Genomic DNA, 15,896 nt, shown 5'->3' with positions numbered 1-15,896 from the left:
CTGGCTCTCGGTTGTTTATCGATTTTATTCTATACGTACTGTACAGAACCACTCCTGCTCACCAACACTCAACAGGCAGAAACCTGACATCCTGACCTAACCGGCTCTTCTACGTCTTGTTGTCTGGGACGTCCTGTAACATCCACTGAACAAAAATATAAACGAAACATGTAAAGAGTTGGTTTCATGAGCTGAAATAAAAGGTCCCAGGAATGTTCCATATGCACAAAAAGCTTATTTCTTTAATTTTGTGCACTAATTTGTTTACATCCCTGTTAGTGAGCATTTTTCCTTTGCCAAGATAATCCATCCACCTAACAGGTGTGGCATATCAAGAAGCTCATTAAACAGCATGATCATTACACAGCTGCACCTTGTGCTGGGGACAATAAAAGACCACTCTAAAATGTGCAGTTTTGTCACACAACACAATACTGTGCAATTAGCATGATGACTGCAGGAATGTTTACCAGAGCTGTTGCCAGAGGATTGAAAGTTAATTTCTCTACCATAAGCTGCCTCCAATGTAATTTTTTAGAATTTGGCAGTATGTCTCACAAGCCTCACAACCGCAGACGTATGGCATCGTGTGGGCGACCAATTTGCTGATGTCAACGTTGTGAACAGAGCGCCCCATGGTGGCGGTGGGGTTATGTTATGGGTAGGCATAAGCTACGGACAACGAACACAATTGCATTTTATCAATGGCAATTTGAATGCACAGTGATACCGTGACCGAGATCCTGAGCCCCACTGTCGTGCCATTCATCTGCCGCCATCATCTCACGTTTCAGTATGGTAATGCGCGGCCTCATGTCGCAAGGATAATTCCTAGAAGCTGAAAATGTCCCAGTTCTTGGCCTGCATACTCACCAGACATGTCACCCATTGAGCATGTTTGGAATGCTCTGGATCGATGTGTACACAGTGTGTTCCAGTTCGCAATATCAAGCAACTTTTCACAGCCATTGAAGAGGAGTGGGACAACATTCCACAGGCCATAATCAACAGTCTGATCAACTCTATGCGAAGGAGATGTGTCGCGCTACATGAGGCAATTGGTGGTCACACCAGATACTGACTGGTTTTCTGATCCAAGCCCCTACCTTTTTTTAAGGTATCTGTGACCAACAGATGCATATCTGTTTTCCCAGTTAGGGCCTAATGAATTTATTTAAATTGTTGGTATTTTTGGTATTTTATTAGGATCCCCATTAGCTGTTGCAAAAGCAGCAGCTACTCTTCCTGGGGTCCACACAAAACATGAAACATGACATAATACAGAACATTAATAGACAAGAACCGCTCAAGGATAGAACTACTTCACACGTAGCCTACATATCAATACATACACACAAACTATCTAGGTGAAATTGGGGAGAGGTGTTGTGCCGTGAGGTGTTGCTTTATCTGTTTTTTTTAAACCAGGTTTACTGTTAATTTGAGCAATATAAGATGGAACCGAGTTCCATGCAATAATGGCTCTATGTAATACTGTACGCTTTCTTGAATTTGTTCTGGATTTGGGGGACTGTTTAAAGACCCCTCGTGGCATGTCTGGTGGGGTAAGTATGTGTGGAATGGATGGCGGACGCGTCACAAGTCCTCAACTGGCAGCTTCATTAAATAGTACCCGCAAAACACCAGTCTCAACATCAACAGTGAAGATTCGACTCCGGGTTGCTGGCCTTCTAGGCAGAGTTCCTCTGTCCAGTGTCTGTGTTCTTTGCCCATCTTAATCTTTTCTTTTTATTTTCCAGTCTGAGATATGGCTTTTTCTTTGCAACTCTGCCTAGAAGGCCAGCATCTTCACAGTTGACGTTGAGACTGGTGTTTTGCGGGTACTATTTAATGAAGCTGCCAGTTGAGGACTTGTGAGGCGTCTGTTTCTCAAACTTGTCCTCTTGCTCCGTTGTGCACCGGGGCCTCCCACTCCTCTTTCTATTCTGGTTAGAGCCAGTTTGCTCTGTTCTGTGAAGGGAGTAGTACACAGCGTTGTACAAAATCTTAAATTTCTTGGTAATTTCTCACATGGAATAGCCTTCATTTCTCAGAACAAGAATAGACTGACGAATTTCAGAAAAAAGTTCTTTGTTTCTGGCTATTTTGAGCCTGTAATCGAACCCACAAATGCTGATGCTCCAGATACTCAACTAGTCTAAAGAAGGCCAGTTTCATTGCTTCTTAAACCATAACAACAGTTTTCAGCTGTGCTAACATAATTGCAAATGTTTTTTTTTATGATCAATTAGCCTTTTAAAATGATAAACTTGGATTAGCTAACACAACGTGCCATTGGAACACAGGAGTGATGGTTGCTGATAATGGGCCTCTGTACGCCTACGTAGATATTCCATTAAAAAATCAGACGTTTCCAGCTACAATAGTCATTTACAACATTAACAATGTCTACACTGTATTTCTGATCAATTTGATGTTATTTTAATGGACAAAAAAATTGCTTTTCTTTCAAAAACAAGGACATTTCTAAGTGACCCCAAACTTTTGAATGGTAGTGAATATGTTTTGACCATGACAGTTTACAATCTAAGGTAACACCAAGTAATTTAGTCTCAACTTGTTCAACAGCCACACCATTCATTACCAGATTCAACTGAGGTCTAGGACTTAGGCAATGATTTGTACCAAATACAATGCTCTTAGTTTTAGAAATGTTCAGGACCAGTTTAATACTGTCCACCCATTCCAAAACAGACTGCCACTAATTGTTAAGGGTTTCAGTGACTTCATTAGCTGTTGTTGCTGATATGGTTGAATCATTAGCATACACGGACACACATGCTTTGTTTAATGCCAGTGTCAGGTCATTGGTAAAAATAGAAAAGATAAGAGAGCTGCCCTGCGGTACACCACACGTTTGACATTAGAGAAGCTTCTATTAAAGAAACCCCGTTGAGTTCTATTAGATAGCTCTGAATCCACGATTGGCAGAGGTTGAAAAGCCATAGCACAAGTTTTTTCAACAACAGGTTATGGTCAATAATATCAAAGGCTGCACTGAAATCTAACAGTACAGCTCCCACAATCTTCTTATTATCAATTTCTTTCAACCAATCATCAGTCATGTGTGTCAGCGCAGTACATGTTGAGTGCCCTTCTCTATAAGCATGCTGAAAGTCTGTTAATTTGTTTACAGAGAAATAGCATTGTATTTGGTCAAACACTATTTTTTCCAACAGGTTGATAAGAGCTGGCAGCAAGCTGATAGGTCTGTTGTTAGAACCAGTAAATGCTGTTTTAGCACTCTTGGGTAGCGGAATTACTTTGGCTTCCCTCCAGGCCTGAGGACAAAGACTTCCTTCTAGGCTCAGATTAAAGATATGACAGATAGGAGTTGCTATAGAGTCAGCTACCATCCTCAGTAGCTTTCCATCTGAGTTGTCAATTCCAGGTTTGTCATAATTGATCGATAACAATCATTTTTCACCTCTCCCACACTAACTTTACAAAATTCAAACTAGCAATGCTTTTCTTTCATTATTAGTTTTTTTTATGCATAAATACGATGGTTTGCTGTTCGTTGTTGGCATTTCCTGCCTAAGTTTGCCCACTATGCCACTGAAGTAATCATGAAAATTATTGGCAACATCAAATGGTTTTGTGATGAATAAGCAATCTGATTTGATGAAAGATGGAGTTGAATTTGTCCTTCTGCCCATAATTTAATTTAAAGTAGTCACGTTTTTTTCCATCATTCTTTATATCATTGATCTTGGCTTCATAATACAGTTTCTTTTTGTTGAGTTTAGTCACATAATTTGTCAATTTGCAGTAAGTAAGCCAGTCAGATGTGCAGCCAGACTTATTAGCCACCCCCTTTGCCCCATCTCTTTCAACCATACAGTTTTTCTTCAATCCATGGAGCCTTAACAGTTCTAACAGTCAGTTTCTTAACAGGTGCATGTTTATCAATTATTGGAAGAAGCAATGTCATAAATTCATCAAGTGCTGCGTCTGGATGCTCCTTATTAATCACATCAGACCAACAAAGATTTTTTACATCACCCACATAAGAGTCACAGTAAAATCTTTTTAGGCACAGCTTTTGGATCTTTGGCTTTCCTGGATATAGCCACATATTGTGATCACTGCATCCAATGGGTACAGATACAGCTTTAGATCAAAGTTCTACAGTATTAGTAAAAATGTGATCCATACATGTGGATAATCTTGTTCCTGTAGCGTTTTTTTTTTAGCCTTTATTTAACTAGGCAAGTCAGTTAAGAACAAATTCTTATTTTCAATGACGGCCTGAGAACAGTGGGTTAAGTGCCTTGTTCCGGGGCAGAACGACAGATTTTCACCTTGTCAGCTTGGGGATTCAATCTTGTAAACTTTCGGTTACTAGTCCAACGCTCTAACCACTAGGGTACCTGCTGCCCCTGTAGTGTTTGTAAACACCCTGGTAGGTTGATTAATAACCTGAACCAAATTACAGGCACTGGCTACAGTGAGAAGTTTAGCAGATAACTTGATGAAAACCAGTCAATATTCAGGTCCCCAAGAAAGTAGACCACTCTGTTTACATCATATACACTATCAACCATTTCACACATTATTTAGATACTGACTGTTAGCACTTGGTGGCTTATAGCAACACCCCAAAAGAAAAGGCTTTAGATGTGCCAAGTGAACCTGCAACCACAACACTTCAATAACACTTGACATAAGATCTTCTCTAAGCTTTACTGGGATATGGCTCTGATAATATACAGCAACACCTCACCCATAAGCATTTCTGTCTCTTCTATAGATGTTATATCCTTGTATTGCGACTGCTGTATAATCAAATGAATGATCTAAGTGAGTCTCAGAAATGGCTAATATATGAATGTTATCTGATGTTAGTAAGTTATTGATTTCATGAACCTTATTTCTAAGGCTACATATATTAATATGGCCTATTTTCAGCCCTTTCCTGGGTAGCTTAACAGAGATAGACATAATATGGAAAATAGCAAACAAAGACATTGAAAAAAATATACATTCAGCAGTCCATTAATCAATTGGTGTGTGTAAGTGTGTGCTGCAGTGTTGAAGCTACGAACCCAAAAGCTTGGCTTTCTCATCCCTTCCATGTTTCTGGTAGGGTGGACAATGAGCCTGTCATAGCGGATGTAAGCAATGTCCTGACTGATTTCCTTATATGAACTGTAACGCAGTAAAATCTTTGAAATTGTTGCATGTTCCGATTATGTTTTTGTTCAGTATTAATGCAGTGGACTCATCTGTTGCGATGGTCTGATACGTTGTGGCTGTATTGACGATTCTTTAAAACAAACTGAGATAACATGAGTGTTCTAATACCAGCACACCAATATGACATTATTCAACCCGTATTGGGTCCAGTTGTGAAATTAAATCATGAAATATTGTGAACAATGTGAAAACGAATGCATAGAATAATAAAAATGAAGGAACTACAGTAATTGTTACAGATGTGGCCCCACTAGGGGGTAGTGTTAGCTACGGGCTGAAACTGTGCAGTAGCCGCTTCCGTTTGCCACGCCTGTTTACAATTGAACTATTTCCTTTGCCGATGTGTCTTTGTTACAAGAAGGGATGTGGTGAAACAAATGTTACCGTAAGGATGCGTCCATTGCAACACGTTTAGTTGGATTACATTCATCTAACAGACGCTAAATAAATAAGGTAGGTTCTGTTTGAGCCTCTCGTGGAGTGAATGCTTTTGTTAATAACTGGCTAGGGCTGCTAATGTCATTTTAGGACTGGTTGAGGATAGCCATTAGCTATTTGAAAACCAGTAACCTCTCGGTACACACTGTAGAGTAAAACTATAGCTTACATTGATAATTATTTAGAATGTGTTGTCACGTTTTTCTCTGGGGGTATATAGCTAGTGGGCGCTAGATCGCACTAGCGGCTGCCTGGGATAAACTAGTGCCTTTGTCTTACAGAATGTTGCCTTTGTGGATGGTTCATTTCAAATTTAGAACGTATAACTCTAGTCAGTGGCCTAGACTACTAGAGCGATAGTTTGCTAAGCATTCTACTAGCCTGATTACTCAAACGGAATTCTTCATTGAAGGCGGTGGTGTTGTACAAAACAAAGTCATCAGCAATTGGATCATCTCTAACCAATCAGCGTATCAAAAGCCGTTTACGAATTTTCAAAACGCTGCTTTGTACCAGCGGTTTCTTGGACTAATCAAAACAGCTAGAATGTGTTAGCGTTCTAGAAATCATCGGGGAGGGACTCAAATCCAGACTCATTGTGGAGAATAAATGTGGCGTTTGACCAGAGCGATGAGTTAGGGTAGCCAGCCAAGCATTCTACCCACAAGGACTCATTATCTTGGGCTGGACAAGGCCTACATATTCAAGGGAAGGCCAGGGCAGCTTGGCTCAAAGTACATTTTTGAAGTCTATGTATAAATACCCTGACTGTCGGAAAATCATTGAGCAACACATTCAAACACACAGGTGCAGAGAGCTGCCCTAGGGCTTTATGAATTCACAGATCTAAATTGTCCAAGATTATTCAGTAAAATAAATCAAATTATATCACCAAATACATCTAGTCTTACTAGGCTGATTCTATAATAAGAAATCTATACAAGGAAACGAGTCTTGTTCCCAGAAGTCAGGTAAGCAAGCTACAAGAAGACTCATTGGCTCTTGAACAACATGATCAGCAATTCAATGAGTGTACCTATGCCATGTGAGTAAAGGCAAACATGTTGTTGCTAGGCCAGTATCCACAACCGTTCTTCCTCAAATGAGAGTAACAAAGGGGCACAGCGGGCTTAAATAATTTGATCAGTGGCAGCTTCAAGAGAGAGGTAAGAAGTTTAACTTGGATTAAATTGATGTATTTTTCCGTTGTATTCAAAAAACACAGTAGGAGCTTTTTTCTGCACTTATATCATATCTTGTAGTATAGGTAACAAAGAAGGAAATGGGGCAGACTTAGTGTTCTATGTCAGTCTTTGTTCTGTAGTTAAGCTTTGATTGACACTACCCTCATGATCAGCATTCTAGAGAGCCACTCTAGTCGTTTGCCATGGGTTATTTCCATGAGCACCATCATGTGAAGTTTATAGGAGCATGTCAAATGAAAGCTAAGTCTATATTTTGGGGGAATGAAGGCATAGATCCATGTTTCAACCATTTTCATCTTCATTTTTTTGGCATAAGTAATGGCTTTGATTTCTCGGTAAACAGATGGAATGTGTCTTAGATGTTTTCTAACATAAAAAGATTTAGAAATGCATCGAAACACAATGTGAAGTAAAGACCCCTGCCAACTAATATCAACACTTTCATATTTAGTTTTGGGGAAATGTTTTTCCGTTACCAAAAACCCACATCTTTAAGATATTATCTAATTTATCACCCTTGTGAGGGAGGATAATGAAAGTTCACAGAAGTAGCAAGTAAAGGTAGACCTATCAATTAGTAAGTGTTTTTACTGGTCTACATTTTTGTATATGAATTATTAAGTGATTAAAACACGTAATTCTGTTACCAAATCGGTAACAGAATTACAAAAACATCCATAACGGAATTACTGCAATTGAATTGGCAACAATGCAAAATCATAGTCACAAACTGCAGTTGGGTCTCTTGCTACTGTCATCCCTACCAATGGCATACTGTTATGTTCAGCTCATACAGGTTTTCTTGTTTTATCTTCTGGTGGTCAAAGAGAGAATGTGAACAGTCTAGACAACCCCTCCCCCTCTCGCTGCCACGCTCTTCTCTGGCCTTTTCTTGTTTTGGCAAAAGTCTGTCCTCTCCTCCGTGACCTGGAAACCGATAAGTGGTCGCGGAGTGTGTCAATTCGTTGGTAGGCAAACGGAAGACTGTCCTCCCCTCCTTGATAACCTCCTTTTGGCGAGGAAGAACAAGCGTATACTACCGCGGAAGAGTTTGATATCTGCCACACACCCTTTGAATCAGATGTTGTATTGCCGGAGGAGAAAAGCATGCACACGTTTAAAAACAATATTCCACTTCTCCTTTTTAGCTATACAATTCTTGCACAAATCACTTTACACTTTATTTTGGGATCCACCCCTGTAAACGCCATTTGACCGATGGCACGCTAGGGGAGAAGGTGCTTCTCATTTCATAAAAGTGCATTTTCGTCTACATTCACTCTCTGCGCCGTCTCTGCTTGATTACCTTTGACCTTTTTTAAAAGGAGATGAGAGAGGACGCGGGAGTTGAGCAAATCTAATTGAGAAAAGGCCTCTCTCCAGTTAATATGACCTCTTCCGGCTGTTAATGACACCCATGAGCCCCCTCTCTTTCCATTTACTATAACCAGCATCCTCACCCACTGAGTACCGACCGACACTGGACATACGTGGATGTTGAAATTTGTTCAGTCTGCCCTGGCCTTGATTTTCAACGTCCATGGACGTTGATTTGGCCCAAACATAAACGTCCATTATTGGTGACTGGACCTATTCTGAACCAATCGTAGATGTCTGTTTCACAAGTTTGGACAACACAGTACAGTAAATAAAAGTAGAGTATATTACAGTATAATGTACCGTACTCTACTGTGATGCCCAAACTTGTGAAACATAGATGTCTATGATTGGTTCAGATTAGGTCCGGACCAACCAAATTTGGTTTGGGGGCAGGGCTCATTAGAATAATAGCCAGTGTGTAGAATAATACCCATATGTAAAGGATGAGATTGCCTATTTCTACCTTTGTGTACCTATTCAGGGTACATCACCATGAAGAGAATTACATTCGTATGCATAATTATGCATTTCTGTGTAGTACCGATCAGGGACCCATGATGTAATTCCGTTACTGTAATTTTGTTACCGGGTGTAAAGCCACTTTGCTTATTGTAGTTCAATAACCAAAATATGTGTATTTTTTTCATGTCATAGCTGACACCCCATTCTTTGAATCTTAATTCGGAGCAGATATTTAAGAGTTTTTGTAAAACGTGGTAGCGTAAAAAACGGAGGGAGATTTTACCGTAATTCTGTTACCATACTTTGCATCTGCACAGTTCTTCCATTTAAATGGGGTTTTGTAAAATGTTCAGTGGAAATTGTTTAAAAGTAGTCCTTGTGCATAGAGTTCTCCTATGGTTTGTTAAACTTTGAAAACAATGGTGTTTGTTTGGTATACATTTTAAAGTGAAAAATCGGAGTCAGCGTAATTCCGTTACCGTGGAATTGCCCCATGCCAACAAGACATACTCAAACCGGCAGGGAGGATGCTAGAGGGAGCGTAACACCCCAGAGACACACAGAGCATTAGCTGTCTGTAAATACAATTGTAAAAACAATCATTTTGGTTCCTAATGAGTCCAGGATGGAATCTCACTACCATTAAATATAATCGAGCTTGTGAGAGCTATTCAACTTCGTGACGGATACAGCTAATATGATGGTTTACATTTGCAAGTTCAGCATGACTTGACTGGCGGCTGTAGCTGGATGGATGCTAAATGTTTGTTTATATGGCTGGTCTGTCTGGTTGTAGCTATGCAACTATAAGGTACACTGCAGAAGTGGACAAAGGGCAGTGTTCTTCCTCTTATCTGTGCTGCCATCCCTGACCACACAACAGATCATGGTACCAGTAGTACAGCACAAGCGTCTTTGGTTTACATCACAACAACTGTTTAAAGACTGAAATCTATCTTTTTGCTGTCAATTTCAGAGGTTGCTTGGACACATGACGCATCTCTGGGCCTCTCCCCATAACCATGGCACTGGGAGTTGACAGGGCCTTTCCAGCATCCATCTCTCCGATGGAGTCCAAGGGCTGCAGTGGGCGATGGAAAACCCGGATTCCAGAGTTTATCCGGACGGGGACAACCACGACGCAGCATGACAAAGACGGGGAGAGGGGGACAGGGGCCATGGACCGGGGTGGTCCCAGAAAGAGTGTTACCATGGCACCCACCTCCAGGTATATGAGTGACAGGAGGCAGTACTCTATGAGGAAACCGCTGGTCACCACCACAGAGCAGCAGACCTCCATCCTAAAGAAATCCTACCTACAGAAGCACCCAGAAAAGGTGCGATGGGACTGCTACTATTGTATGACTTAGGACAAGTATTAAAACATGTTTGATTTAGATTACCTTTGACTGCACTTTTTCTTTTTTACTAATTCTACTACTACTGTACAAATAACAACAATGAACGCCACATTGTATGTTAGCTCTACCTAATGTCCTAATCCTTCCCTATTCTTTCACCATAGGAGCGACAGTGGGAAGGTAGCAGTAATGAAGCACACCATCATAGCGAGTTTGACTTCCAGACCCGATTGGCTGAACAGAAGTTCCCAGACAACTTCGACCCCTCTCAGGCCAACATCTCAACCTGCTCAGCCTCCAGAGAGGATCTTAGCACCTCCCTGGGGGTGTCAGACCTCAGGACCTGTCTGTCACATGAAGAACCCACCTTCAGCTCATCGTACCTTGGCAGCAGGCCTGGCCAACGCAGCCTCTCCAGCCCACCCCTGGAGGTCCGTACTTTCTCTACTCCACTCAACTCCAAGTGGACCTCCACTCTGCTATCCCCCCTCTCGCCCTCCTACACCCCCCCTTCGCGCCCGTCCAGACAGAGATGGACAGAGCTGAGATTGGATGCTGGTGAAGTTTCTCAATCACGTGGAGGAGGAAGGGAAATGTATCTAAATGTAGGCCCTTCAGTGGGCTACTCCAAGGGCCACTCCAACCCTGTGCTCCACACCATGTCCCCCCACCAGGCCAACTACTGGGCCTGCGCCATTCCCAGCTCCCTGCCCCCCTCCCCAGACCGACGCTCTTCGAGCTGGGACCCTGATAAGGAGTACCAAGCCCTCCTGGACTACACCTACCCTCTGAGGCCAGGTAGGGTGGTTGGTGGGTGGGATACCTCAGATGCAGGGGGTGGACCTCTCATCCAGACAGACCCAGGCCTCCAGGACTCTGGAATAGACCTGGACCGCCTCTGCAGCTCCACCAGCCTGTCAGCTTTGGACTTTTCCCTGACTGGCACGGCAGGGGTGGGGACGGATGGGAAGAGGCGGATGCCGGGTATAGGTCAGAGGTCATCTGAGCTGCGTGGGCTCTCACACCCCAAGTCCTCGGATGGTCGCCTCTCCAGTAGCCCCTTATCCTCTGCGGACCCTATTGGTCTATCCGTAGAGAGTCTGGACTGTAGTGGAGGTGGTGGTCTGGATCATCTGCATCGTATCGGGGAAGGTCGCTACCGCCATCACGGCATCTCTTCCACCACGTTCATCCGCACAACCAGTATCCTTCCCCAGCCAGGGTGCATTAGAGGGGGGGCTTGGGATGAGGAGTTCTGGTCTCTCCCGGAGCAGTTGGAGGAGCTCCGGGGTTTGTCCCGGCAGGTCAGGGAGGTGACGGCCCAACTCAGTCAGCCTGTCACAGCCAGCTGGGAGTCCCTCGAGAGGGGGACCACCTCCGTCCAGTCCTACATGACCCTGGCTGAGAAACAGGAGGCCGAGGAGGAGGGAAAAGAATGGGAGCAGAATGAAAAGGAAGAAAGGGAGGGTGAGAAGCAGGTGTCCATTTCTGAAGCACTTCAATACTTTAATAAAGGTATGTGTTGGTGCCAGCATTTCAGTAGGCTTTTTACAAAAATGTATAGTATTTTATTGTATTTGTAATATTTCTCAACTTAGCATGCGTTTGACTTCAAACACTTTTAGTCTCTAAAGTGGTCCATAGTGGGGAATCCTCCCAGGCAGCCAGAAACTCTGGTTCTAGGATGGAGGCTGGGGTAGCAGGCAGGGGAGTGAGCAGGGCCAGTCTGAGGGAGGTGGAGGCCATGGTGAACCAGCTGAGTGGACTAACCCTGCCTGAGTTCCAGAGGGGGAGCCAGGGGGAGCAGGGGCACAGGGAGTCCCTCATGCAGCACATCCAGGTAAGGACAGAGAGCTAAAATGATCGCTTTATTATGTGCAATGTAATGACGAGGGTGTGCCTCTGCCACCAATATGCAAAGAAATGCAATATGATACAGTACCTCCCAACACAATGGAATACAATACACGTTACACTATCAATGCAATGTGTTGATAATGGTATATTTAAGCAATAAGGCACGAGGGGGTGTGGTATATGGCCAATATACCACGGCTAAGGGATGTTCTTAAGCACGACGCAACGTGGAGTGCCTAGATACAGCCCTTAGCTGTGGTATATTGGCCATATACCACAAACCCCAGAGGTTCCTTATTGATATTATAAACTGGTTACCAACGTAATTTAGAGCAGTAAAAATAAATGTTTTGTCATAGGGACCAGTACGGAGAAAAAAATTATGAAATGTATGCATTCACTACTGTAAGTCGCTCTGGATAAGAGCGTCTGCTAAATGACTAAAATGTAAATGTAAATCTGTGGTATACCTCAGCTGTCAGCCAATCAGCATTCAGGGCTTGAACCACCCAGTTTATAATGTGTAATTCATGTACAGTACACAGGTCTCACCTCTTCAATCCACCAACAAACGGTTGTGGTGCAGTTTGATATTAATTCTGCGACTGACAACCTGTTTACCCATCAGACCTTCTGTTCTAACCTGGAGGAGCTCATCCAATGGCTGTACACCGTGGTGGAGAGGATGGAGGTGCTGGCTCCGCCCTCTGTGGACATTGAGAGTGTCAAGTCGTCCCTGGCGGATTATAAGGTCCGTAGTTTACACCCAAAGATCCTATAAATCAATTCTATGTTATTCTGTGGGTGTACAATACACGTCCTTGTTCAAAAGTGATAACTCTTGGCGTAGTATCTTGGGAGATGGGGAAGTGGCTTATAATTAATCAACTGCCCCCTTTCCTCTTTTTTGTTTCTGTCTTTTGCTATCTTTCTATCTCTGTATGCCTCTGTCTCCCCACTCCTTCTGTTTTTCCCTTTGTCTTTTTCCCCCCATCACTCTCTCGTTCCCCTGCCTCTCCCTCCATAGAGGTTTCAGAGAGAAGTTACTGCCCACCAGCCTCTGACCACCTCTGTTCTGCAGACTGGGGAGCTTCTCCTGGGTTGTATGACCGCCACTTCTCCCGGTGAGCTTTCCATCACCGACTAGTTTCTCTTTGCCTGCAGCTATTTCATTGGTACCTACTGTATCTCAGGTGTCACCCACCCTGACTATTAGGACTGATGAATGAGGCTTCCTTCACACAGCGACGACCCCGAACTCAAGCGGATCAGCCTGTCAGACCAGACTCCTTCATAGTAAAGGCTAACACGCCACACTACTCTGTTTCCCTTTGTGAATTCTGAAATATGCTTGTGCTCCTTTACTAAAGGAAGAGTCAAATGAGTTGCGCGACACCGCAACATCTGAGACTCTTGAAGTGGGCGTTGCCTGTTTAAAAAAAAAAAAAAATCGAATCCAAATTCAAATGACATTTCATGATTAGCTTACAAGTTTGTGTGAAGGCTACCTTGATCAAAGGGTAACATTTCCTGTCTGCTAACAGTGGCGAGCTTGTCTTTGTTTCAGGTCTCATACGTGTCAGTTCAACAGCTAACACTGGCATACTGTAGATGTCTGGCAGTCACTAAAGCTTTCCATTTTTTTTCTCTTCTCTATACTACTCTTTTCTCTCTTCCTCTTATGTCCCCCAGTTCTGAAAGAGACCCTTGGTCTTATTGAGAGGCAGTCCAGGGCGTTGGAGACTCACTCAGAGCACCTCTTCTCCTCTATCCTCTCAGCCATGGACAGCCTGACCCAGCCCGGGGAGCCCTGCGGGGCAGAGGAGACCGGCGCGGGGGACACCGATAGCGTGGAGGTCCAGGGGACAGCTCAGTGAAGGCTCCATGCAAGATGGGGATAGTATGTTTCCGTGGTTACGTAGAGATCGGGCTATGATTGCTCTACATCACCGTCTAGTTTCGGGCTAGCAGTTATGATAAATAATACAAGTAATTTTCCTTTTCAGTGAAGAAGAATGAGAGCAGATTGGTGGAGGAGGCTTGAGGAGGTGGAGGAGCTTCTTCACTAACATTCCTTAAAGGAAATGACCTTGTTGTGTTGAAAAGAGAACCACTTGACTGTTGTCGTGCTTTTGTTTCATTATTTTCTGAAGTGCTTTTTAAATGTATGCATAATGTGTGCTGAAGAAGCAAAGTATTATTTGCCTTGTGATATATGCTCAAGCAGATGTTTAATCATTTCTTTGAGTTACAGTTATTAATAATGACCCATTGCACTCCTCTTGCAACTCACTCTGTTACATGCATGACATTATTTTTTTTAAACCTATTTTGATATCCCTCTGTGGCATCTAAGTGTCTTCACTAAAGGTGCTGTGAATTTAGTACACTGGGTAGAGCACTGCAATATCTTCCAGCAAGTCTTTTTTTTTTTTCCCCAGGGAGAACTCAACCAGTTGATCATGGCCTCAGATTGTGTCATCACCTGTCTCTGGTCCATAATGTTGAGCCTTCTTCCTGGAGTGACAGAAGGGAATGTCTGCACTTGTGCAGTGTTGATGTTGTGTATATGTAGATTGGTAATATAGGATGGTGAACCATTGTGCCCTTACAGTTGTATTTGAAGTCATATCATTGATCAGATGGCAGCTATATGCAAGATATGGCCACTGTGATCGTCACCAGCCAGAGACAACAGCACAGTTTGGAGGTCCCATGTTTTTATGAGTTTGGTACTTTTTTATATGCATGGAAAACCTGGATGAAAAGTGCCTAAATTCAATCATATCAAGCATTAACGGGCAATAGTCGGCACCCGCATACCTGATGTTTTGGCGGTGTCTGAGGTGTAACCGCGTTGGCGCCCTCAAATTGGTGAGCAGCTGCTCTTGATTGTTGTCACAAAGCCACGCCCTTCGCGTTAAGATGTTCCGAATGAGAAAGTAGGTTATATGGAAATAATTATGCTCAAATTGAAAATCATTCAACTAAATAATGAGGATTTCATTTGAAATTCCAGTGTTCTAAAATGTAAACAAGGCTGCATGGGATTTCTCTTAATGAGACTCGGTGCAGCCAAGGGCAATGTCCGCTTTAGGTATAATGACAGGAGCCGCTTGTGGATTTGACAGCTCCAACACAGTTCCACCTTCACTGCCAAAACGACCACTTTGCGGACGTCGGCTAAAGCAGATCTGATTGAATAGAGCGCTCAGACAGAACTACAGCCTTTTGTAATGTGCAGGATGTTTTTAACTGTCTTTGTTACTGTAGTAATTAATTGGGAATGTTAACTTTCAAACACCATGGAAAACTTTGTTCATCAGACTGTTATCCTCTTTCACAGAATGAACCTGGTGAAAACTACACATTGTTCCTTCTGATTAAACAAACCTATTATCTGGCGGCATCATTTAATGTATAATCAGTTTGTGTAGAGCTCAGGTAAAATAATTATCAGATTTGTGCTGCCTAATGAGTTTTTGCTCTTAAAGCTGAGTAATCTGAAATGGGCTGTCTACAGGCCCCAGATTCATGGTACAGTATTTCCTCAACTATGGAATTGTGCTGAGTCGGGTCTACTGGAAATCAGGTCACACTTCAGCTGCTTATGGAGCAGCTCAATGGAGGCCAGGTCAGTGAAAATACTGTCGTTACAAACCTTAAATGTGGCTTGGCATATTGTAAGAGCTAAGATCCAAGGAACTGTGAATCTGACCTTTTCATTAAGTCTGAAATGAGCAGTTGATTTACTGAGGGGACTCATGAGAATGTGACACAGGCATTATATTCTGACCTGTAGAATGACCTTACCACAGAATGATATCTGGACCGACCACTACCCTGTACTAAAAAAAAAAGAAAGACATCCATACAGCAACAACACTGAACTAGGTAAACAGTGCTAGAGAAATGGGAACAGATTTATTTTAAAACTGTATTTAGTTGCCTTTATTATGAAAAAAGAACCGTT

General features: G+C 42.8%; 1 protein-coding gene across 2 annotated transcripts; it reads left to right on the top strand.

Moving 5' to 3' along the window:
- Window positions 1-5,475: 5,475 nt before the first annotated feature.
- cep68 (centrosomal protein 68) lies at window positions 5,476-15,335 on the top strand. 2 transcript variants are annotated; one of them, XM_014154014.2, is made up of 8 exons: window positions 5,476-5,673; window positions 9,682-10,042; window positions 10,231-11,581; window positions 11,692-11,906; window positions 12,552-12,674; window positions 12,951-13,047; window positions 13,703-13,823; window positions 13,930-15,335. In XM_014154014.2, the coding sequence occupies exons 2-7, from the start codon at window positions 9,728-9,730 to the stop codon at window positions 13,798-13,800; spliced, it is 2,199 nt and encodes a 732-aa protein (XP_014009489.2). In that variant the 5' UTR covers window positions 5,476-5,673; window positions 9,682-9,727; the 3' UTR covers window positions 13,801-13,823; window positions 13,930-15,335. The 2 variants fall into 2 exon arrangements, with proteins under 2 accessions (XP_014009489.2, XP_014009488.2); XM_014154013.2 differs by having other exon boundaries at window positions 13,616-13,823.
- Window positions 15,336-15,896: the final 561 nt, after the last annotated feature.

Source organism: Salmo salar, chromosome ssa18, assembly GCF_905237065.1.
Source record: "Salmo salar chromosome ssa18, Ssal_v3.1, whole genome shotgun sequence".
NCBI classification, from domain to species: domain Eukaryota; kingdom Metazoa; phylum Chordata; class Actinopteri; order Salmoniformes; family Salmonidae; genus Salmo; species Salmo salar.
This window is presented reverse-complemented; position numbering and strand designations above follow the sequence as displayed.

Coding starts and splice junctions, on each gene's coding strand:
- cep68 (XM_014154013.2), top strand. CDS start 9,728: ATGGCACTGGGAGTTGACAGGGCCTTTCCAGCATCCATCTCTCCGATG. Junction 11,582..11,691: donor ACTTCAATACTTTAATAAAG/GTATGTGTTGGT, acceptor AAACACTTTTAG/TCTCTAAAGTGGTCCATAGT. Junction 11,907..12,551: donor CCCTCATGCAGCACATCCAG/GTAAGGACAGAG, acceptor TTTACCCATCAG/ACCTTCTGTTCTAACCTGGA.